The sequence below is a fragment of the Pygocentrus nattereri genome, chromosome 29, assembly GCF_015220715.1.
Source record: "Pygocentrus nattereri isolate fPygNat1 chromosome 29, fPygNat1.pri, whole genome shotgun sequence".
Taxonomy (NCBI): Eukaryota; Metazoa; Chordata; class Actinopteri; order Characiformes; family Serrasalmidae; genus Pygocentrus; species Pygocentrus nattereri.
Genome location: NC_051239.1, coordinates 9506002 through 9531983, shown reverse-complemented (window position 1 = coordinate 9531983; position 25982 = coordinate 9506002). Strand labels below are relative to the sequence as shown.

General features: G+C 40.8%; 1 protein-coding gene across 3 annotated transcripts; it reads right to left on the bottom strand.

The window, feature by feature from the left end:
* Positions 1-3419: 3419 nt before the first annotated feature.
* On the bottom strand, positions 3420-25810 carry kansl3 (KAT8 regulatory NSL complex subunit 3). 3 transcript variants are annotated; one of them, XM_017696336.2, is made up of 22 exons: positions 25718-25810; positions 23707-24000; positions 22879-23049; positions 22669-22759; positions 22159-22344; positions 21771-21902; positions 21314-21430; positions 20980-21078; positions 20334-20405; positions 20181-20255; positions 19472-19629; positions 18654-18717; positions 18287-18475; positions 16897-17053; positions 15649-15726; positions 13690-13869; positions 12239-12326; positions 11778-11905; positions 11419-11507; positions 10137-10344; positions 8036-8148; positions 3420-4122 (listed from the first exon to the last, which is right to left on the bottom strand). In XM_017696336.2, exons 2-22 carry the CDS (start codon positions 23919-23921, stop codon positions 4120-4122), a joined length of 2613 nt encoding a protein of 870 aa, XP_017551825.1. In that variant the 5' UTR covers positions 23922-24000; positions 25718-25810; the 3' UTR covers positions 3420-4119. The 3 variants fall into 3 exon arrangements, with proteins under 3 accessions (XP_017551825.1, XP_017551824.1, XP_017551826.1); XM_017696335.2 differs by having other exon boundaries at positions 25577-25788; XM_017696337.2 differs by lacking the exon at positions 15649-15726 and having other exon boundaries at positions 25577-25787.
* Between the last annotated feature and the right edge of the window lie 172 nt (positions 25811-25982).

The window sequence follows — 25982 nt, the reverse complement described above, 5'->3', positions numbered from 1 at the left end:
ATTACTCTACAATCACAGCAGAGCCATTACAATCACAAAGAGCTGTTATCAGAGTACTTATCGTAATCATCATCATTATTTCAAGGACAGCTTCTGCTCCACAGTAAAAGCAGGCTCAGCTCAGGATGGAACTGCAGCTTGCACTTAAAACTATGCCGCTTCTGCATAATAAGAGATAAAATCTCTTTCTTTTGAGCGGTGGGCAGGGAATGCTGTCTTAAATGGATTCACAGGAGTATTCCTGATCTTGTTCAAGTGAGAGGTTTTGGTGATCATCATATTAATATTAATGCATCAGATTTGATATGTAAAAGCCATAAGAGGCACTTCAGCCAAAACCCATAACCACTGCTCCAGTGAACATGCTTACTTACTTATTTCCGACAGCGGAGCTGCAGTAGTGTCTACAGCAGGGGTGCAGTTGGGTAGTTCCATTTCTCAAACACCCACTAAACCTGGCAAATAACAGATGAGTGTAATCAGGTGTGTTTGAGCAGGTAAATCATCAAACTGCGCCGGACACCAGTGGCGTCCAGGCCTTTCTTGATTTTATCAAGTCGAGGCGCAAGTTATATAATTTGTGACTTGAGTCCACACCTGTTTGGGTGACTACTGATTCCCAGTGTTTGTTAGCAACCATAGCCTCATATCTCCAGTTCTAAAGAAGCAAAAGTTTGTTAACAAATATGTCTTGGCTAAGGAAGCCCGGAGAGTCTGTGAGATGTTGCTATAATTTTCTGGATTGTTATCGAGATTAGTTAATTATCTTGTGATAAAAAAAAAAAGATTAAAAAAAAAAAAAAAGTTGTCGTCTTGAGATAACAAGCTAATTGTTATCTCAAGACAATCTGAGGGCCTGTGCAGGGATTGAAGCTAATTGTAATCTCAAGACAACAACTTTAACTATCTTGTGATTTCAAGATAATTCGTTATCCCAGGGTAACAATTTTGTTATCGTGAGATAAGTTAATAAACGTGTTCTCAAGATAACAGCTTATCTTGAAATAAGATAACTAAATGGTGCGCAGCTCCATTTCTGGAGGGCTGGACAGGCCCAGAGTGGGGCACTGCTGCTCTAGTGTGAGTTTTTCCCAGGTTAGGAAAGGAAAACTCCCTTCAGACAACATTTCTTGGAACTAGGAAAAAATCTGTAAAATCGACAGCTACTTTAGGATGGATTTTTGGGGATAAGCTGAAATCAGATATCTAATGTCACTGCTGAAAAGGTAAAAACTAGTAACTATTTTGGACAGAATAACGACAGAAATCAATGCTGTCTTTGCGTGTTTTGCCCGAGGACTGAGGTAAGAAAGATTTCCTAATAGGATGTACCACACGGATGCTCTTAGAAGGTGGGTACATGGACATTTGCAAAACAGCACACAATGGCCGAGCTGTGATGGCAGACCTATTGTTGTCACAGTGGAAGATAAAAGCAAGTCGTCACGTGGAGCATAAAGTGATAAATCCGATAAAGTGAATTTTAAATATACAAACAGTTACGCCATATTTTAATTGTGTTGTATGAGTTTAAAGCACCAGTAAAATAGGCCAAGACCGATGTCAGCTAGCTATAAAACTACAAAATCCATTTCAGAAATGATAAACACGCATAGTGGGTGAACGAGTCCCTCCTCTGGAAAAACTACAGCCCCACTTGCAGCTGAAAGCAGCCCAAGAGTTACAGTGATGCTAGCTTGGTTGTATTTATTAGCCTATAGATCCGTGGCTTGCAGTCACGATTGGGTGACACAGCAGGGATTCTCAATGGTTTTATGACATTTGCATGATGCATGGTATCTATTATAGTCAGAGAAGATCGAAAATGGGAATTCTGATGAAGATCAATGCTGAGCTACAGGATAAATAACATTACACTCATGTTTTAGCCTGGAATGCCCCTTTAACAGTCAAACGCAATACTGCTGACCATTTTTGGAACTAGGGAACCTCCCATCCAAAACCTGTGAATGCCTTTTCCCAGTCTTGACATAATTGTCTCCTTTCGACATGAGCTGTAAGTGCAATTGCAGTCGATTGACTCATGCTGCTTTTGGAAATAATTCAACTGTGTCATAACTTGACTTTTGCCTTTATTTATTATATCCAGCTTGCCTTGTCAGTAAGGACACGTAGTACATGCTCCCCACAGGCTTCCGCACAGAGCAAACACATTTACGCCATGTCTGTCCACTCATCTGAAAGCAGGACGCAATGAGGCAACACTCCCACATGTGGTAAGGGGAAAAACGTAAAGAGATGAATCATTTTAAGAATTCTAGGAGGGACAAAAGCACAAATTAATTTGTTTCATTAAGAAGTCAGGGGTCATACGTATTGATCCTCAGTAACTGCTGATCTAAGGTCACTCTCGTCTTTTATATCCTAACAAACAGTGACAGTCAAAAATGTGGACATCTGCTCCTAAAGGGTTCTCCTTATTTTCGTTATGCTCCACATCTTAGAATAATGGTGAAAACGTGAATACACAACACACATGGACCAAAAAATGCATCACAAAAATCAAATCAAAATTTCTGTTTTGGATTCTTTAAAGCAGCACCTCCCCCTTTCACACACTCTCCGTCATGCTCTCAAGCAGCTTCACGAGGAGCCGCCTGAGATGCTTTTCCAACCGAGATGAAGAAGATACAGATAAGCTGAGACCTTGGTGGGAGCTGAAGTGTTTTGACATTGTGGTAAAAAAACAGAAAATTTCCATGCATTCATCAAGATGTTCACACATTCCAGCACAGCTGGAGTTTAAATGGTGTTTTTATATAAAAAAAAAAATGACATAGAAACAAATGTCAAGTCTGTAGGTCAGAATGTCTCAGATTGTGGAAAACAATTTAATCAAGTGTCTCACAATTTATGGACTTTTACTGTAAAACTTTACTGTTCAAAAGTTTGGATTCACTTACATTACGAATGTGTGTGATTTTTCTATATTAAGTGTGACAAATGACTTGAGAATCCAATCAGTATCAGCATACATTTGCTTTACACTGGACTGGGCAAATCCTTTAGATTTGACCAATATTGCTAAATGTTATTTGAGGATGGATTTACTATAATATGGAAGAGCAGAATGTTTAGACACTGTTATGCTACAATATGTGCATTTAACCTGTGCCAAATAATTATTATTAATAAATATTACACTTCGTAATGATAAGCCAGTTCAATCTAGTCCCAAACGTATTATTTATTTATTTATTTTAAACTTAGATTCTGTTATAACTGCATTCTCAATCTCAGTACTGTAGTAACACTAATGTAGTGGTGTGTTAGTGTGTGTTGCGCTGGTTTGAGTGGATCAGACACAGCAGTGCTGCTGGAGTTTTTAAACACCTCAGTGTCACTGCTGGTCTAGGAATAGTCCACCAACCAAAAATATCCAGCCAACAGCATCCTGTGACCACTGATGAAGGACTAGAGGATGACCAACACAAACTGTGCAGCAGCAGATGAGCTACTGTCTCTGACTTTAGATCTACAAGGAGGTCCAACAAGGTGGGAGTGTCAGTGGGTGGACACAGTGTTTAAAGCCTAGCAGCACTGCTGTAAAATTGCACTGCATCGCCCAGGACTAGCAAACTGCCTTAATTCATCTGAAATTTAAACTCAAAACTCAAAAAAATGTATATTCAGTGATTCTGAACTTTTGAAAAGTAATGTATACATTCCTAGATCATGGCTCTTACTCTGAGGCACACACATACATATAGACCTGCGAGAGCGTTTAGACTAAAGCCCAGTTTTAGACATTCAGCGTATCACAGCACCAGTACTGAGTGCCAGAGCCTTCAACGACTAACTTTAAACTTCGACCATCCTACACACAGCAAGACACTGAAACACCTACTCTTTGTCAGTAAGATGTGATCATAAAAGGAATGGGGTCCATAATTGTTCCTTCGGCTCCTCCAGAGTGTTGAGGCAGATAAGCAGGTTAGCCAGCAAAACCATCGAGTCAGTCGTTTTATAGCTGAGGGTGCATCTGCTTTCCGTGCACCGGTGAGGACACCACACAGAGCCTACCAGAGCCTTAGCAGGCAGCATGAGCCATGGTATTGCAGCTTCAAACAGCATGGGTGGTTCCCATTGAGGTTTTGGTCACTGTAAGAAAGAGATGAAGGAGAAAAGCAGAATAATTACAAATAAACAAACTGCTTAACCAAATCTAAAGCTCTCCTCAAGCCAGTATTAACAGTTACCATCAAAAAAACCTAGCTTATCAAATCAATCCTGCATTAAATTAAATCAGACCTGCTGGAAGTTGGTTAGAAAAATAGTGTTCTTGTAACTGCAGACTTCTAACCAAGATATCAATATCGCTACAGAAACCAAGAAATTCCTGTTGCTTTTACTGTATTCCTATACTGAGAAAAGGAAATAGTACATGTTCCCTCAAAAGGTACAACAGTGGTTTTAAGGTCCAGTTGTGTACTTTAAATCAGTTTTTCCAGGTGAAAAGTACGCATTTGTACCTTTTCATAACCAAAATGTTTTAAAACAGAACAATAAAATAAAAAGCCTGGGGACGAGACGGGGTGTGAACTCAATACAACTCAGAAAATATAATTTCAGTGGATTATGGTTCAGTTATTTTCCCTGACTAAAAGGTACCGAGTACCCTTGAGGGTCCCACCCCAGTGACAAGAGGGGAACTGCCCCAGTGACTGTTAAGAGGCTCACTTAACCATTGCTAATCTATCCTTGTGGCAGCCCTGTATTATTCGTAGTTATCATCCAATACTTGGTTTAGATAGTCAATGCTTCGTTATGTTAAATCAAGGGCGCTGGTGACGGAACTGAACAAATCCATGCGATAGCTGGAGGCATCAAGTACAAATCTGGATGGAAACTAACTTGTATTTATGTTTGTTTGCATTCATTCTAATGATACATTATTAATTTATTATTTTTTTTACAGGCACAAACACACTTATAACCCAGATAAATTCATTTAAACAATGTGTTCAGGTGCATAAAGCTTTTGCGCAGTACTGTATATACTTGCAACTCATATTGGCTGATAAATGCCATCATACTGAATACCAGGGCTTCAAATGTTTATTACATTTCAGTAATTCTTTATTTAATTGTTGGCCTTCATGCAATTTGTACTACAATTCTTATAACTTTTTGGTCTAAAAGCATCATAAAACTTGTCATTTTCAGTGATCCACAAATTCCACCATCACCACGGTCAAGCAGTTCTACCGAGCTCTGCGAGGTTAAAAGTCCAGGCGAAAGAAAAGCTTGATATCAAACAATTACAGCCTTTTCTAAACTCAGAACCTTCTGAAATACCCCAAACTCCTGACCACTGCCCTTAGCCATCCAGGAGTGGGAGTGACAGGCGTGTAATTATCCTCGTCAGAATAATTAAGCAAATAATTACACTCTCATTCCTGTGTCGTCACAGAGACTTGTTACTACGGCAACTGGCCTGATGAAACTAATTGATTTCACAGCTGAAAATGAAAAGGCTATAATTGTGATAAATGGTGGAACAGAAACTTCGAAAGAGGGAGGAAAAAAAGCACATCGCCATCAATGACGGCCGATCTAACTGATTTGAGCGAAATAACGGATGACAGGCGACATCAAACGGATTTCGCAAGCCCTTAAATATGGAAAATAAAAGAAGTGGAAGAACAACCGCCCTGGCTTACACACCGTACTGGGGCTTCATATTCATACGTAACTGAAAATCTAACCGTTTCATTTACTGTATAAACATTTACATACTATACACGCACAGAGACGTGGAGATTAAGTGCAACACGAGAAAAATAAACCAGCTTTAAAGCAGTGGTTCAAGTTAAGGCACTTAAATGTGGTTTCTGACACTTTATGAAACACAGTCATCTAGAAATGTGGACAAAAGTACAGACTAGGCTTCAGGATGGCTGCTACTGTCTTTAGGCTACACTCTTTAAAAAGATTCTTCAAGCGTTCAAAAGGTTCTTCAAGCGTTTTTTGGTTCTACATAGAACCATGAACATTCAAAGAACCCTTTGCATGATTAAAAGGCTCTTCAGATTGACAGAGAATGTGTCTGAATGTTCTATAGATGGTTCTATATAGAACCTTTCTGAAAAAAGTGTAATTCTATTGATAAGTTTGACATTGTAGCAATAGAAGAACCCTTTTGGGTGCTATATAGAACCATATACAACACACTGTCCATGAATCTGAAGAACCATTTCATGATGAAAAGATCCTTTTAATATGGCAAAGGGTTCTATGTAGAACCTTTTATTTACTAAAGAAACCTTGTGGAATAATTTTGTAAGAGTGTACACTTATTACACAAAGCGTCACTCCAGCCAAAATGAGACTACATGTTGCTGTATTTGTCGTAAACATGTTTATCTGTTGTAAACATGCCTCCCCACCTTTTAAAGTGGTACCTAGAGCCCATGTTTTGAACAAACGGCCAAGGACCAGATCCGCCACACAATCCTATCCAGCCGAAAAAAGTATTGTAATTTTCTATTAATATTAGCCCGTTTCACAATGTGCTGCACTACAGTCCATAGCAGTGGTTGGTTAGTGTAGTGGGTAACACCTCTGCCTTCTACACTATAGACTGGGGTTCAATCCCCCACCAGGGCAAACACCCTACACTATAACAATAAGAGTCCTTGGGTAAGACTCCTAACACCACCTGGCCTACCTGTGTAAAATGATCAAATTGTAAGTCGCTCTGGATAAGACCGCCCAACAGCCCAACAGCAGTCTGTGGGACGTTGGTTACACATCAGTTCTACACAATTCCACACCAGTCATATCACCAAAACGCATTTCAGCTGCAGTTCAACCAAAATAAACACCTAACATTAGCGTAGCAGCTCAGAAGTTGAGCCCAAGTCTTGCAGCAAAGAAAGGAGGCCAGGTGTCCAGTTCAAGCAGAGCAGTGTCCATGTAATATTTCAAGGTCTAGGGTAAGTGCCAGTATTTTACTGTTGAAGTTTTTTCTTATTTTGAATAAACAACTGCCAGTTTGGGTTACAGCACAACACTAATCAAAGGATTTGATAAGATGTTGAGATTTATTTTTTTTAAAGACGGCCCTTTTCCTGGTCGAGCTTGACACCCTTGGTCTAGAAAGAGGTTTCCCTTAAAGATAAGGAAACCCCCCCACTTCTGATGATGTGTCTTGAAGGTGGGAGCAAAGTTTGAAAAACTTATACGCACAGTGGTGCATATACTTGAGAGCTGTCTGAAATGCTTTTTCTAGGTGGTTAAGAGGAACGAATCCAAACAACAGGTTTGTATTTATCAGCTTCTACATAAGGGGCTATACTAGCAGTCTGGATTACATTATGGCAGTGGGTGCATAGTCAGAGGAAATATGATGTACTTGTGAAATGCATGCTGGGTATGGTAGTAGAACACTGATGAAACAAGAAAGGATATAAAACTGTAAATTCTGTCAAACTGATACGTTGGTTTGTATTTGGTTGCTGACACGGACTGTTATCTGTAAAAATGGAGACAAGTACAGACACAGTTCACAATTTAAGGTGCGTGCTCCCACTGGTTTTAGATACGCAGCATACTTTTGCCCACTTTTCTTGAAAACACTGACATACAGCCTGAGAAATCACCTAACCAATAGTGGTTATTAAGGGACACTGGCCAAGATCAAATTTAACCATTGCTATGCCACAACACCCCTGATACACCCGAGACTGAGATTTTGTGGTTTCGATTTTGTGACTGACAGTCAAAAAGGCAAAATGGAAACATCATGAACTTGTCAAAACAATGAGGCTAGTGTTAGACCAGAATGTCCTTTTTTTTTAAAGTAATCTCAAGTACCGCTTATGTGGTTACTAACCACAATAGCCCTGTAGCTCAGTGTATAATTAAAGAAGAACATTTAGGACAACAAACTTCCGACGACATTTGGGGGTCTGGGGGGAAAAAACACAAATCTGAATTTTGTCCAAATCTTCACTTTAACCACTGCAAACTGTGGTTCTGCTGGGAGCTGGTGCGAATTCGGAAAACACACCTGGTTTTCAGGTGCACTGTGGGGTGGCAGTATGGCTCCAGTGTGGCCGAGAGCTGGAACTCTATTTGGCTGTCCTCTCAGGGTCACTGTGATTGTTGTGGGGGCTTTGAGTCCTGTTGTTCAACAAACACACAAATGAGAATGTCTGCATCAGTAGAGCCAAAGTCTGTAGCTAAAATAATAAACAAAACTGCAGCATATGTACAGATCGAGGTATATTTAGACAAATTCCCAGTGCCAGTGATACAGTCCACCTGCACCGTTTTCACTTTCCTTCTGCTCAAAAACATGAAACTATGACCAGAAAACAATAATCTACATGACACTGTTTCAACTCCCCAATTAAACGGCATGATCAGAAACGGTGTTATAGTCAGCTTGAACTAAAAATCTTTACAGCATAGGGGTGGTCACTTTCAAATGGCCAAAATGTCTCAATTTGTTGGAAAGAAAACTCATTAGAGCAGTTTGATGTGAAATGGTTTGCTGGAAACGTCCTGACTCCGATTTCTGTACAGTAGTGGTGATAGGAACCAGGCGTCATGATGCTTAGAGCGCAAACACAGCTGTTTTATTTACTGTCCAATCCCACCAGTGAACCTAGACATGTTGGGAGCCTTTAAACATAACAGATGAAGAAAAGTGGTAAATGGATTTTTTTAGTGACTTTCACCGTTTTTTTTAAACACCCTGCATTAACCTCTCCAACATAAATCACTTTAACAAGGAAAACATTTTAGGCCAAAACTTACTCAAAACTAATGTGTGAGACATTAGGCAGTAAACTTATAACCATTTTAATGTAATACCATTCAGTACATTACATTAGCTTCTAAAGCATTTAACTGCTTAGCCTGGTTGCCCTCACCACCACTGCGAACAGTTCACTCGGCAGGTTTTTCTATAATCCTGACTACACGCTAAAGATCCACACCTTCTCATACAAACATCTTGAAAAAACAGTGGAGTTATCCTAAATCAGAAATGTAATGACCCGTTTCTGAAATGACATAAAAAATCATTTGACCAATACCATGAATCACCATCTCCCACTACCCCCACCTAACAAGTGTTTCACTGTAGGAATTCTCTATTGTGTCCAGGTGACACTTCAGTTCACCAAATAGAGACCAACCAGAGCTGCATACTAGCAGCCGGATTGTGTTGGGTTTTTGGATTATATACCTACCTTTAAAGAGCTGCTGCATTAATGAGCTGAAATAAATGAGTCTAACTAGAGAACATACACACACGTACACACACACACACACACTTCAATGTGGCAACATGATAAAACAACAAACAGAAAAAACAGAGCAGCGTAAATTGGCAAAAAAAAGTTTTACAAGACAGACACTTAAGAGTTTGCAAAGAGAAGCGAATGACATTAAATTATAACTAAATTTGAATGTAATAATTACAAACATATCAGAAATGCAATGACATTTAGCAGAAAATGCACAAATAAAAAGGGCAAGAAAAAAAAATGGACATCGCTGACACTCATTTGCTGTTGGTTGTTTAATGAATGCATTTGTAAGGAGATGCCAAAACAAACAGCAGTTGTCCATCACACAGAAAAATAAAGATAAAATGTAAATGGACAAAAATGAAACCAACAGAAACAGAAACATAATGAGCTGGGAACAGTGGATACACTGCAGAAAGAATGAACAGAGCTGACAGCACAGAAACGACTCTTCGTCAGTAACGTGTGGTCCTTACAACTTTCATTTGCCACTTAAATTAGGGGAGAACAGTGGTGTTCTCTTGTTTTAACTGACATTAATACAAATCACACGGCATGAGAATAAACAGGACAAACGTTTCCCTCATTATATGTACAAGCACAGAGTTACACATCTTATCACTGATAAGATCATCACTGATTTTACCACAATGCACGCTGTCTTTATCTCCAGTCTCATCTCATTTCGTGACTGGTACCTCCGGGTGCTACACTAACTCATACTACATGCAGTGGTGGCGGCCCGAATTTGACCATTGACCCTGTTGTCACGGTACAACCCCCTGGCTCCTACTCAGCGTGGACGCCTCTGTTTGCTGGAGCGCTGCATCGACGAAGACGACAAAGACGTACCCGCGCTCTGATTGGACACGTGAGCCAGTCCCGGCAGGCTATTGGCCAGCTTAGCCAGGCCGCCGTTGGTGAGCAGTTGGTGGATGGCTGTGGTTTTGGTCACTCCAGAGCCCGTGGACACGACTGGGACTGCACGCACTAGAGTGCCCCCTGCTGCACTGAGAGAGGTCAGCACTTGTCCATGAGGCTGCAACTTCCCTAATGGAGCCTGAAAGAAAGAGCAAGTGATGGAGGGAAACAATGAGTGACGCAACGAGTGTTGTGCACCACCCTGACTGTTCAGATGGCCACTGCGTCTATATGATGATCATTTTTGAGGTGGTCAGAGACTCATATGCCCAAATAACAATTGTAGTGTTAACGCTAAAGCACTCTGATGTATGTGAGATCACACTGAAGGAGCGTCTAATCAACTGGGTCATCACCAGAGATTAAAGCAACAGCAGTTTCATTCTTTCTCTCCTCTTTCTACCTGTTCAGACATGAAAGCTCATGAGCAGGAAAAAGTTGAGAAGAGGCCCGTAGCATCGCCATCAGGAGAACATTTCAGTGATTTTAACATGAATTCACACAGATGCATTAAAAAGCACACACATAAGTCATGTCTGATGTTCGCACTTAGGAAAGTTGACAAAATTCAACATGTTTTACATCAGTTTTTGAAGAAAACTTAAAAGAGGCTGATCATCCACACTGCTGACCATCATTTACTTTATATTAAACTCTTTATAGAATATTTATATTAGCCTTTTTTGCCTACCATCAAAAGCTTTTGAAGAAAGAATTCCAAATATGTGAAATGACACCATCAATCAAAGAGAGAGAGAGAGAGAGAGAGAGAGAGAGAGAGAGAGAGAGAGAGAGAGAGAGAGAGAGAGAGAGAGAGAGAGAGAGAGAGAGAATGAGCTTGACACACCACTTCCAAGTCCAAAAACATCACAAAATTTCACAAGCTCCTTGACTGCCCCCTAGAGGGCATTATGCATACAACAACGAATCTTCATAAAACCTAACAGCTGCAGAATTCACAGCTTTAGGGTTTATCCCTGGTGAGAAGAGCGTACTTCAGAGAGAGACTTATGACAGGTTGAGCATAATTGCTGTTGCTGAGGTGGTACATGATACCGTTTGTTTAAGTGTCCATTAAAGAAAAGTGGAAGCCAATTTAAGTTTTTCATTTTTATTTTGTTTAATGAACTTTACATTTATAGGGTATATATATATATATATATATATATATATATATATATATATATATATAGATAGAGGTTTGGGGCAGTACCTGTGCGCTGGAGGGCAAACCCGGGGATTTGGTGTTGATCTCTTGCAGGCTGAAGCTGAGGCCCTGTAACAGGCTACTGGCAGAGGGAGCTGCACAGAGTCAAAACACACAATCAGAAAGTGCCAGAAATTCTATGCTGAAATTCAAAACCCTATAATATGGAACCATACTGGAGGGGCCTAGCTTCCATATTTTGGTGTGATTCCTGTTCCAACACACCTGATCCAACAACTTAGCACAATGACAAGCCCTTTCCTTTTAGGTCTGACTCAGTCTGAGTTTTCCTAACTTTAAATTGTGCAGTAAGGGGTACTGAAGGATGAGGGTTAGAGGGCTAGCATGCATTGGGTTGAGGTTACCTTGTGCAGCTGCAGGTGTCTGAACCTGCACTGGAGAGGACGAGCCAGATATGACACTCCCCTGCAGGCTGTGGAAGGAACCTCCACTAGAGCCTAGACCTCCAGGCACATCTGTCAGAGCACTAGACCTATAGACATGCGTGAACATGACCAAGCACACATCAGCACTGTAACACCACCATACAACTTGCAGAAATAGATCTACAGATCCACTCTGCATTTTTTCCTTCATAGACTTCTGTTTGTGAATAAGTGGAGATGGAAATGAGTGTTGAAATATTCACGGTGAAAGGTTGTGAAAACAAACATGTACCATATCAGGTCCTCTCTTCTGTTCTGAACAACTTCACGAACCATACCAATCATCTTTAAAATGTAGAGCAAATCTGCACATCATATGTTCTCTTACTCTTGTTGTCAAACGTTTGTGAAAAAGCAAAACACATAAATTACACACAAACCTTTGAGCGGTCAAAAGTCCAGAAAGTTCTTTAGCTCCTGAAACAGTCTGGCCCATGGTCACTGTGAGGGGCTTTCCAGATGCTCCAACTTTAAAGACCAAAACAAGACAGAGATAAAATTTAGAGCGCATGTTAAAAACATTCTCCTTTTTTATTTTTTCCCCCCTCACATTGAGTGATGTTTATTCGAAGAGATGTGCAACACCTGCTTGAGTAAAGTTGTCACAGTGCCACTTTTCTGTGCATTAAAACAAAAGTGAAAAAATGAAATTCTTAAAATCTAATATTACCAGTTGGCCTGCCTGGTCAAAACTAAATTGCCCTTAGATCTAGTGACCCGTCCAGGGTGCCCTGCCTGTACACCTCTGTCATAAATGTGTTAAAATAAATGGACTAACAAGATGTTTTAGGCCAAAAGGTTACCACTAAACTATCGTAAAACTAGATGGGACAGCATAATCATAAACATTTCATGTAATAACTTTCTGTGAGGGAGATTTTGGATGATTTAAACTCTTCAGACGGCTGGTTCTCATCACCACCACTGTGAACAATTCAGACTCTAAAACGTTTCTGTAAATCAGAATCCTTTATTGACCCCAGAGGGAAATTGTGGAGTAGATCCCAGACGGAAATTGCAAAACGGAGAAAACCACTCTGGATGGCTCCGTTTACAGCTTAAACATTTAATTATATAGAATTTATGAAGAAAATGGTGCAATTCCCCTTTAGGTTTCACTGTTATGCCGATACTCAGATTTACATTAGCACTGCATTCCCTACACTTCCTGAAACTCAAGGCAGACAAAACTAATATCTTTTTGGGAAATCCCTCTCTCACACTATCTTCTGGCACTGGTCTTCTTGCAGTGTCATATACAAGACTCATCAGTTGGCATCAGGTCTTTCAGTGCTGCTGCTGCTAAACTTTACAACTCTGCCACCGAACTGCTCTACCGTCTCTTCCTTTAAAGCTCAATCTAAGACCATTATCTTTACCGCTCATCATTCTTCTTTCTCCAATTCTTAGTATTTTTTTTGTTGTTTTCCTAATATATAGCATTTTGGTAAAGGCTGCTTTAAAATGTAACTTAATATAATAATTTCTGCAAGCTCCTGTGGGTTCAGAACACTACTCACTAATGCAATGAAAAGAAAAGCATCAAAAGAGTCCATCAAAAACAGGTCGTTATCCTCTAGCTATATTTAGCTATATTTTTCTTCATGTCAGCAGATAAACAGGCCTCTTGAATTCTTCAGCAAGATTACTTTTGACAGTTTAAGGTTGGAGGGGGTGGGGGTGGTCGGGGCAGGACAAAATATTCAAGGGCTCAGTACCGCAATCCTCGGTTCACCTTCGATTTCATTAGGTGTGCATGGCTGTTGTCAACCCTGTTTCATTACAATAGCAGCTCAGTGGTTTAATGAAGCCAGAAAGGCCTTTAATTTACCTTCTTGAGCTGCAGAGGCGGCCGTGGCCCCTGCGGTGTCAGCGTGGGAGACTATGGTGACTTTGATCTTGGCTCGTTTGGAGGATTTACTAGGTGTGGGGCTGGGCGTCTGTCTCCTCTTCATGTGAAGCCGCAGGTCATCCCGATCCAAACCCTCCGCCTGCTCGCCCGACACGGGTACTGTCACACGGAATATGTAAAAAAATATGTAACACGGCGCTGTTTCTCTACTGTAAAGTGTCAATTTGGCCAAAAATTTAATTCATACAATTTTGCCCATATTTCAAAAGTAGTCAGTCAGTCAAGATATGTCTGAAGTTTGCTGCTTAGATTTCTGCACTAGTGCTATGAGGCTAATGTAGTTAATAATTAATGGAAGCTTGTAGTTGACAACCATTTTTGTAGTCAGTCCTTTCCAATTTTGCGAATTTTTCAGAGCTAAATTATCTGGTGGAATTATCTGAAACCAGCAGCACTCCTACTCTTTAAGGGACTCATAAAACGGGTCAGTTTCTTCTTCCATCTTCTCTGCTGCTAAATCAGAACCTGGAAATCCTCAGGAAAACTATACAGAAGAGTGGCTCAGCAACAGCTAACAGGCTAATAACTATAACACATTCACTTCCAGGTAGCACTCCAATGCCACCTACTCAATTTTGTGCTCTCACATTCTTTATCGGGTGTTATATGAGCATGAGTTAGCTGGTGCTGAGCCAACTCTACAGTGAGTGGAACTGTTAGCCTGCTAGTGAACGCTTTGCTAGTGTTAGTCTAGCCCAGCATGTTACTCCACCACCAGTCATATTTATCATCTACACTTGTAAGATCAGAGCAACACATACACAGAACGGAAGCTCTACTGTGGTGTTTGGATGGGTCAGGCACTAGATAAGCAAACTGAGCTAGAGGAGCTGACTAGCATTAGCCTAGCTAGGAAGCTACACATCCAGACACCACAGAAGAGGTTTCATTTCAGATTTCTGTCCCTTCAACACCAGCCACTCTACTTTGTTCCCTCAGATTTGAGCATCAATCCAAACTTTCTGTAGACGGAATCAAACCTGTTCAGTGGTGCAGAGCAGGCAGGATGCTAGCTAAACGACTGCTAACCAGTTCGTTTTAGCAACTGTTGCTAGACTGAAGGTTTGACATTAATCGAATGGTTAATTGAAAATTGTGCAACGTTTTAATTTATATGATGTCTGTGTATGTGAACTCAACTTATTTTGTTTGCTTTTAAGTTTTGGTGGCACAACACCAACAAGTAAATAGCCACATAGCCCTGAGCACAGTTACGTGCTAAGCATGGCTTGCATGCGCTCTGTGTTGAACCGCCACTGAAATGGTTAATCTCCATGCTCAAATATGGAAAAAGAAGATACTGTTATCGCTACAACTCTGGCTTCAAAATGCTGCTGCTACTATTTTTATGTAGGTGATGTTCTTTTGTCCATTTGTCTACATTTGGATTCTTGCTAAAATCACCACTGTAAAGCAAGCGTGAGTGAGTGAGTACACAGCTCCGTTTCTTTAACCTATCAATGTTGGGTTATTGCTATAGGGTATTAAACACATAGATAACAAAACCTGACTGGATGTGAGCTAATGGGTGAAAACCTTACTAACAGAAACAGATCCGCATTTTAAAAATACTAAACAAGTTAAAAATTACGACAAAGCTTCACAAAAGCAAGTTCAAGTTTGTTTGGCAGGGGGTAGACTTTGTAGGGAAATGTGTTTCAGATCCATTGCTATTGTTAAACAATAGCAAATGCGATTCAGTGAAACATCTCTTTTTCATTAGCCACAGTGAAGAACATGCTGACTTCAAAAGAATCTACAAACAGATGTGTTTCACCTTCTGAGATGCAAAGACAGAAAGAAAGAAGGGGGAAAAAAAGTTGGACAAGTGGTATATAGAAAGAGAGGGAGAGAGGGGGAGAGAGAAGACATACTCACCAAACAGACAGGATGGACTGCCAGGAGGAATGCTCTTCCTCACCAGCATGTTCTGTTTCATAAAGGCAGCGAACTGAGCTGGAGCGGATGGAAGAGACGGACAGAGTGAAGGGGGAAAAGGAAAGGGGACAGGAAAGAAAGGAAACACACATGCAAACTAGAGGGGGGGAGCTGGGATGCACTAGAATGGCTTTAAATCTAAGGAGGAGGGAAACATGTTCAACATGGTTAAAAGGCAATTCCACCGATTTTTCAAAATTTCCGCATTTACTCTATTCTAGTTCGTTAACAATGGTAATAGCAACCAGAGGTCACAATGTCTACAACACAAATGCAGCCATTTTATCTAATATTTTATATGTAATGTTGACAATGGTAAACCAGAGATAAATTAGAAAAGATACGTTTTCTTTGCCTCGCAATATGCAGCAAGCACCTCTCCATAAGTATGTTTTTAAAAATACATTTTAGGCCCAAACTATTGAAAACCAATGTCAGAGGCATCAAGATGTCATTAAACAGATGCCTGGTTTCCATCACCGCCACTGTGAATAATTCTGACCTTTCTTCACATCAGCAGTTAGAACTAGAGCTAAGCGTTTCGCATCAAACCAGCCTAAATAACTTTGTTTACATCCTTACAATTCAGGATGTTTACATGGAGAAATTACTTGGAGAAATTGTTGAAAAACTGGTGGAATCCCCCCCTTAAAGCTAACTAGGTGTAAAGCTACCACTAATCACAATTAAACAACTCAATGACAAAGTGAAACTAAAACTAAGGATGTGTGTGTGAGAAGAACAAAGATAAACATCTTTTCTCTGTGAGAGCACACTCATGTTGTAGATTATCAGTCAAAAGTTTGGGGATATCCTGCGATCTTTTGACCCTTTTACAGAGTAATATTTGAATTTCACTGTTGCTTTGAAATCAAGTACATTAAGAAAGAGTTTGCAACGGTTTAGCTTTTTGGCCCAGAGGTGTTTTAAATACACCTAAATAAAGGTTTAAGTGTTGATGAAAGCTAACATCACACAAAGAATAAAAATTAAGGCTTTTTTCTTTTTAATATCTGCACTGTTTTCACAGAAATGGCAAGATTTAAAAAGCTTTGTTTTTTAAAGAAGAAAGTGTTCATTTATTAAAGATTTTGAAAAGCCAGATGTCCCCAAACTTTTCACACGTGTGTGTGTGTGTGTTCACACCTCCATACAGCTTGAATGTGTGTTTTGTATGTATGTACACACCTTGAGCTTGTTTGTGTGTGAGCACAGTTCCAGAGCGCTGCATGTGGGTCTTAAGCAGCTGGGTGGCAGTAATGAGGCTGGACTTCTGGGCTGGAGACAAACCGGTAGTCTTGGGCTTGGGACTGGCTGTAGGACTACTGCATACACTGGACATGTCCTAGACAAGTACCCAAAACTTCCATTATTTACTGCCTTCTGCATTTAAATCTGACTATTACCCTTCAAAGCTGATGCACAAATGTAACCAGTTCTGCCATTTAATCCACTCTTTTCTATTAAAAACACAATTTCCGAATGCTGTTGCTGCGTTTATTTTCTGTGTCAAGAATATCTAAAATTAAAATTCAGATTTTTTAATTAATTAAATTAGTTTGTGACCCAAACTAACTTTTTGAACAAGAAAACAGATTAACAGGAATACACGCAACACAACCGTCACAATTTATCATTACTCTGATTAAACCAATCAATAATAAATGCTCACTGATTCAATCTGCACTCTGAATGGATTTGCACACTCGCTCAGAAAAAGAAGCAAGGTACATCCAATAAGGAACCCTCATGCATATCTTATATAGTGACAGAAAACATGGTAGCACATGGATAGCCCCAGTTCCCACTATTAAATCACAACTACAACACTGTCAAAAGAGTTGTGCATGCAGGATAAAGGCCTGTTCACTCCAAGTACGATTTTTACAGACTAAAAAATGGACGCAATACTAAAACGCAGTGCTCACCCCAAGAGCTGTTTTTATTTTGTTTTGTCAAAACACTGAAAACGTTGGAAAGACAGAAGAAAGGAATCCCATAGTAAAAGCGATAATGGATGATAAATGATGATAGATTCATATTTTTCTTTTAAGCACTGCAACTGAAAGACACATACGCAAGCACACACGTGCACACACACGCACAAAGACACTCACACATTCTACAGAAAAGACAACACCACAGGGAGTTCCACTGACTTGTACAAGAACTGAAGGTGAATAACAAGCAGTGGAGAAACTCAAGGCTCTGCTTCTGCTCCTCTCAATAAAAAGAAGCAATTGAAAGCAGGGAACCTATTAAATGCTTTATATCCAAAAGAATGATCTGTATGAAGAACCACAGATGACAAAGCAATACTTGGTCACTGGGGCTGAAATATTGCTTCATCAAAAAAAGAGATGCAAAACTAGTCAGATTCACTATCATCTACCAGATTTCACAAGCACCTAAAATCAGAAGGGTGCAAAGTCTGACACACGTAACCTGAATGTTGAACATCGTTGCTTAACCACTTATCCATTTCCTTACTCTGGGTCAAAATCCTTTGGGCCATTTCACTGTAGTTATAATGACCATTTAATTATTCCACAATGTTCATCATCCAAAATGATCTAACCTCTGATCCTGAGGGCGAGATTGGTACCCTGATGGCAGGTGAGGAGGGTCGTGACCTCTCAGAATCAAAGGGCAACTCACGGCGAGGCTTCTTTTTCTTCTCTGTGTCAAGGTCCCGTGTTTCTCCCGAGGTGAGACTTGGGCTTTCTGCTCGTGTCAAGATTCCTGTCAGGAAGTCCACAATCTCATCCTGAAGGACACAAATCATTGTTTTTAGTTCCAAATTGTTCCAAAAGAATCAGATCATAGTGAAATTTTGGACTTGCACTGGATACATTTTCTAAAGGACTACATTCAAATTGAAATATCGTGAGCGCTGAGATTTACAACCCTAGTCCTCATAATTGACATCAACTGAGTGCAAGAACCTGAATGCAGCGATCCACCATGGTCTGCGTCAGGCCCTCCGTCTTCATCTTAGAGGAGCTGATCCTGCAGTGGGGACAAAACAGTGAACAAATTAGAGCTGCATACACAAAAACAAGTTGTTTAGCACTGTTGACTTTCCAGATAACGCTCAGTTTTAAACACTGCATCGTTGTCTTGGCGCAGAGGCTGCCCGGGTTTAAATTTGGCGAACATAGGAGAGCGATTACAAACGGGTCTCTGTTCTCTGCGCACATTTAGCACCACATGGTAACAGTTTAAGAAGGTAGCGCTATACGAACATACAGGGCAGCTGGACGAAGGGTTACCGCTGAAACAAAACGTTTCAAAATCGTTCAAATTTAACTATTCAAACAGAACAGGTTTGCCACAAACGTTCACCACTTTCCCATCTGTTCCGTCAGAGCGCAGGGGAATGTTTTTACAAGGGTTGTATAAAAGACTAGTACATCACATTACTTTGCAATGTGAATTACCTAACTTCACGATGAATGTTATCCACAAATGAGTCTCCCACTTTTCTTTTTTTTTTTAATACCACCATTCCTGTTTTCCATTTCTTTTTGATAGAATGCTTAACATGAGGCACAATCTCTTTTTCTCTGTAACAGTGCAGCTCTTACGCCAGGAAAAATGTCCAAAAAATCATATATAAAGAAAAGAAAAGAAAGAAAGAAAAAAAAAAAAAAAAAGTAGCAGCTCAGTGAGTATATTCTGATATAAAATCTAATGTATATTAACTACTGGTGTGTAACTGCTTATCAAGTCAGCTAGTATAACAACCCACTCAGCAACCCACCTGAGGTTGTCATCAGCCCCTCCAACAACCACCATGCTATTGTCTGCTCGGATCTTCTCCCTAAACTCTTCCATGTTCTCTACGCCACACTGCAGTGCATTCTGGCCCACTACAAACAATACAGGGGTCTTCATGTCCAATAAGGGGTCGTCCACATCCTGCACATAAAACACACAAAACACAACACACACACGTATGTATGTAGCAACATGCACAACTTATTGCTCTGAACATCATCTGGTTGTAAGTTAAATCACATGTCTACACCACAAACATAAGAACCTAAATGAAATGAATAATCAGATATGAATAATCTTTCATGCTGGTTTTGCCCAAAAGACACATTAAATTATCAGGGTGTGTGTTATTTATCACAATGTAAAACTAGTTGTCATATGCAACTACCATTCATGCCCGTCTTACGCATTAGATTATATTTTCATATGCACGGGTCCTTTAAGGGCTGGACATACATAGCTGAGCCCTCTCAGACATCAGCTAGGCTGTCTATAAGTCGGCTTCCTGGACAGGGATTACGCCTAGTCCTGGACTACCTGTCCTTTTCAGTGGAGAATACCCATTGAAAAATGTTTAGTCCAGGACTAAGCTTAATCCCTGTACAAAAAAAAAAACCATCCCAAAGTATAAAACCCTTGATCCAAGATCATCACACTTGACCTGAATCTTCTCAAAGTCTACTTTGTCTTACCCCTCTGGGCCCATTGACTGTTTGTAGAGGGAATCCCAGACATACAACAGCAGTCACATATTCCATAAGGGACACCTGCACAGAGAGAAATGAGTAAATAATTTACAGTTGAAGGAATGAAGAGTTGCCCAAATCATTAATTACGAGACTTACATGACAGGCGATTAGTGCACCAACGTTCCAGCCCACCAGGACGATGGGTTTGTGGGGGAAGTGACTGTGAACCTGGACACAGTAACAAAGCCAATTAATCACCAGTGGAATTAACTGCCACTGAGCATGTGATGGTTAATAAATGGAAACTTCAAATATGAAACAATATATTAAACAACTGAATTTTCCTTTTTTAAACAGGAAACAGCGTTACAGTTTTGAAACACACTGTTCCCTCCTCCTCAGTTTATACAGTCCATATGCAGAGACTTTTAAATTCAGTATTTTTGTGAGGTCATGAAAACCAGTATGTTTACCTTTATCTACCTATTCAGCCTACAACGGTTGGGCACCAAACAATCACAAATCAAGCTATGTGACTGGAGTGTTTCAGCCTGCTTTTTCAATCAAGCACAACACACAATACAGGACAACCAATTGGAACAGATATCATTTATATTTTCCCATACACATCGTTACTGTTGGAATTAGATCTCCAAACCTTTTGCATTATTGTAGTTTTCCGGTTTTTGACAAAATTTGTAAATAAATAAATAAAAACACAAATAAAAATAAAACTTCAGTTCCTATGAAGCCCACTCATATAAAGAAGACCATTTAACCCTATAAATGAGAGAGGTCTCACCTCCATAACCTTCCCTCGGACTGTGCCGACCATGTGTTCCAGACACTGAGTGATACCCAGGTTAGATCCACTGCCCACATGAGTGGTTATAGGGATGACCTGAAACAACAGAAGGCCAGAGTTAAGTTATTTTAATCAGAGACTGATTTCCTTTAAATATACACCAGATTCAGCATCATGATTCAGTGCACATACAGTTTAAGGAATAAAATTACCAATTTTGGTTGAAATGGAAGAGAAGAGCTCTTATTAAGTGGCTGTCAATCAAGGGGACATAGCAACATGACAAACATCATCATATTTGAGATGCACAGTTTGTTTGTTAATGACTTGCCTTTCCTAAGCAGGAGAGCTGTGACTGCCAGAATCTCATTCGTCGTGAAGCAGAGAACGTGGGGATCGTTGGTGAGGATGGACAAAGCAGGATTAGGGGGGAGCCAGGAAGTTTACTCTAAATATTCCGCAAAACAAGGAGAGATACCCACAAGTAATCACACTGTAAAACCTCATACAGTCAAACTTCAAAAGTACTTTATCCACAAATGACAAAATCTCAATGAAAGTCACTAACGGACCAGACTGTTTCCATATGTACAGTTAAAATAAAAATGGCCGGATGGTTTTGGAGATAGGAATCATTTAATCGCAAGAATAGATGGTGCTAACAATGAAACTCAGCAGACAGCAATTAACATACCACAAGTTCCACCAGGTTAGCATGCGGCTACAGTCTTTCATTCATTTCACATCTAAAAGCCAGTGACTAAAAAAAAAGAGCAACCTGAACATACAGGTTTGTTCTGGGACAGCACACCCACAGCAGGGTCCCAAGGTCGCTTCAGCAACAGGGAGAGCGCCTCGGACCCCACTGCACCCGTTTTGGCCGACGAAGACTGCAGCATCCGGTCAATCAGAGATGGGACCTAACAGAAAACAGATAAGGAGAAAAGCATGAAAATAGTCAATCAAGCCCCTACTGGTACTAATGATCATATATGTATGTGTGTTTACACACACAACACACATTATATAACAAAGATAAAGGCAAGCGACAAAGTAAACATAAGCAAAAACAACTGATATTAAGCAAATAGTAAAGTCTGCAAATGACAAAGTTCAGACACAGACAGAATCAGAACTCCGTGTTATTTAAAAGAGGTGGGGGTGGAAGTGGCTCACCTTGCTTTTGAGTGTTTGCAGGACATCCAAGTAAGCTGCCAGCATAGCCAGGCTCAGAGATTCCACAAGGGTGATGTGGAGCCACTGGGTCAACTTGGTGTCCCAGCTCACACTAGCCAGCGCGTGCCGAACTTTACGGGCGCATTTATCTACTGCAATCCTACGCAAGACAGGCTCATTAACAGCCTGAAATGAGGAAAAAAGAGGTCAGGCACATCCAAATTCATCTATATGTATGTATTCTACAGCCCAGTGTGACCACAAATTTGGCAAGGCAAAATATTTCACATGCAGAAAATACTTTAATGTACTAATAGGAGGAAAATGAGACAATTTTTCCGTGTATAATGTCATGAACAACATGAGATCAACAAGGAGATATGCAGACAAAGCTTAATCTATGCTTTGCTCTAGTAACCATTTATCCTGTCAACACAGCTATGCCACAGCTAGTGTTCAGTTAACTGTTAGGTCTAAAAGATCTTCTACTGAGGCTTGTGGGGAACTCACGCATTCATTGGCCAGCCGAGCCAGTCTCTCAGCCTGCAGAGCCTTCAGGACCTTATTGAACAGCTTATTTTGAGCCATGCTCCACCCAGTCCTAGAGAGACACAGATTACGATAAGCAACATCAACACAGTGCATCAACAATTATTCTGTCTTCTGGCATAACAGTACTACTCTGAGAAAACAATATCCTTACATCTATTTCTTTCTTACTTGTTAATGTGTTCTTCCCAGTCATCTGGAGGTGGAGGTCCGTCAGCGACAGTTCGGGCAAACAGAACATGACGATCACACTCGTTCATAACACTACGTGCCTTGTGGTTGTCATAGAGAGGCATGGGTGTCGGTGTGACCGTCTCCACATCAATGGACAAGTCCAGGTCCCTGGAAAAAGCAATCATACTAACACATAAGTTATGCCCACCAATGGACCTATAATGGCTTAGAGTAGCCCTTGTGCTGCTCTCACTGGAATCAGCCCGGATAATGTCAAGAATTTTAGTAGGTAGGCTTAGGCAAGATATGATCCTGTAATAAGAAATTACAAAATGATAAGCTTCAGTACTTAGTTTAACAGCCACGTTTACAAATGGCATTAACATCCCATCACTGTTACTGTGGAGACTGGGTCGTCACTAAGTCAAGTTCATTGATACTTGCTCAGTTTCTGAGCTAATATTAGGTGTTTATTTTGGTTGAAAAGCAGCTGAAATGCAACTAGTGTGTTTGGTGATATGACTGGTGTGGAGCTGCACAGATTTGTGTAGAATTGATGCGTAATTGCTGACCCATAGATTGTTGTAGGGGTAGGTGAGTCAGAGCAGATATTACCTTGCAGTGCATGCTGGGGACTATTGTGTAGCGCATTGTGAAACAGGCTAATATCAATAAAAAATTAGAATAATTTTGCAGGCCGCATAAGATTGTCTTTGACAAATGGGTTTTAGACAAAACTACATTTACTGATCCTCAGAACCTCTAAAAACCTGTATGGGCCTTTAAATATGTTTAAACATCACACAAGCACTAAATATGACTCACACAGAGGAATCGGGCTGCCGCCGTGGGGTGACAAACAGCATTCGGGTGGGCCGAGCGCTGCTGGCATCTGGGTGAGCGTTCCATGGCTTAGCATAGCTGTGGTCCAGGAAGACCAGATCAAGCTCTCTCTCGTGTACAGATAGCTGGAAAAGCAGCGACGTTCCCATCCTACGGGCTGACGTCTGGAAGTCCCTCTCTCCACTGCCGCGGTACATAGTTCTCTAGCTCCTCGTGGGAGCCTCGCAGATCCCAGGAGGATGGAGTGCATGCAGCACAAACATAGGATCGGTCAGACTGGGGAGAGAGAAAAGGGTGTGAAAAGGCTTGTCTTCTGGTCATGACAAATGTTTTTCCAAGATCAATGTTATGAGAAGTCTCTGTAATGAAGTTCTTCTAAACTGAAAGCTGGTAAAGTTATCAAACAATGAACTTGAATGATGTTTACCTGGAATCAATACTCAATGATCGCTTTATTAGATACATCTACCTTCTATCTACACCCAGTGAAAATTTGATCAAACCCGCAACTGCACTCTGTAGTTTTACAATTACAGACTGTAGTCCATCTGTTTCTCTGCATACTTTGTTAGCCCGCTTTCACCCTTTTCTACAGAGGTCAGGACCACCATGGACCCTCACAGAGTAGGTACTATTTGAGTGGTGGATCATTCTCTTCACTGCAGTGACGGTGACTTAGTGGTGGTGTGTTAGTGTGTGTTGTGCTGGTTTGAGTGGATCAGACACAGCAGTGCTGCTGGAGTTTTTAAAAATCTCAGGGTCACAGCTGGACTGAGAATAGTCCACCAACCAAAAATATCCAGCCATCAGCGTCCTGTGGGCAGCATCCTGTGACCACCGATGAAGGACTAGAGGATGACCAGCACAAACTGCGCAGCAGCAGATGAGCTATCGTCTCTGACTCTGACTCTACAAGGTGAACCAACAAGTTAGGTGTGTCTAATAGTGAGTGTACACAGTGTTTGGCCACACTGCTGTATCTGATCCACTCATACATGCACAACACACACTAACACACCACCACCATCACCACCACATGAAAGCCATTGCAGTGCTGAGAACGATCCACAACCCAAACACCTGCTCAGTAGTGCTCATGTGGGGGTCCTGACCGTTAACAAACGGGATAAAAGCGGGATAAAGAGAAACAGACAGAGTCTGTAATTACAGAACATTACTATAGAAAGAGGAGCTGATAAAACGGACAATGAATGAAACTCAGGAGGTATACACAACAGAGTGCTCAGTGATTGTAGGTGAGCGTTTACAACCACTCAACATTTTACTGTATTTCAGTTCCCAACACATAAGTAGGTAAACAGAACTCTTTAGTCCTTGATTTCCGGGATTAAAATGAGGTATAAAATCCTGATCTAGATAATCCATTACCTATTAACGTCAGTCAAACAAGCATCTAAGGTTGTATGCGCAACGAATACAACAGCCTCGACTTCCAGAACCGACTTATTTACGCATTAAAACCTTACCCAAATTATTTAACTCGGTAATTTATCCGGTTCAGATCCCATTTATAACCCTTAACGTTATAACGTCTCGCACAACAGACGCTTTCAGTAACGCAGCCCCTCGTAGAGCTGCTAGGTTATCTGGCCTGGCGCCACTGTCAAGTGTATTTACTAGCTGGCTGGCTGGCTACAAAGCTCAGACATCGACACGTCAACTGCTGCAGAATATGTCAAACATCCCGCATATAACCCGGAGTCCGACATTACTGAAACAGCTGTTATAAACCGTTTTACTGCGCTATCTGGCTGCCTACGCCACATCTCCCCTCTACGCGTCTGCTAGCACGAAAGCTAACTTAGCAGGTTAGCTCGTGTAACGTACTTACTTTTCACTTTGATTACGCACTTTCTCAGGCCAGTGTAATAAAACTGCGTATGTTCACGTCATTGTTATCTGAACTGGGTCCTTTAAATTGTGTCGAAGGTAAAGGAAAGCTGAAAAAGTGAAGGTAAAAAAAAAACCTCACGATGTTCTAGCCGTAACGTGATGGCCGCCTTCTTTTGTTTTGCCACTACCGCGCCTCTGCGGGAGCAAACAAAACACGGACTGGATCTCTCACAACGTTACAAGAGACGCCGGACTGGATTCCCCGCCTTTCTGTAGGAAAAGGGTGGGGTGTTTCAAAACTCGGACCGGATATTTAAAGACCGTGGGGTGTCTATACTGTAAACTCCGGAATGGATCTATCCATCGCGAACGGCAGGATGCTACAAAACACGGACTGCATCTTT

Excerpts from the sequence above, each read along its gene's own strand:
- kansl3 (XM_017696336.2), bottom strand. The coding sequence starts at position 23,921 with ATGTACCGCGGCAGTGGAGAGAGGGACTTCCAGACGTCAGCCCGTAGG. Across the intron at positions 21,431-21,770 it reads TGCTGTCCCAGAACAAACCT|AGTAAACTTCCTGGCTCCCC; the intron begins GTATGTTCAGGT and ends CGGAATATTTAG. Across the intron at positions 20,406-20,979 it reads TCCGAGGGAAGGTTATGGAG|GTTCACAGTCACTTCCCCCA; the intron begins GTGAGACCTCTC and ends TACTGTGTCCAG.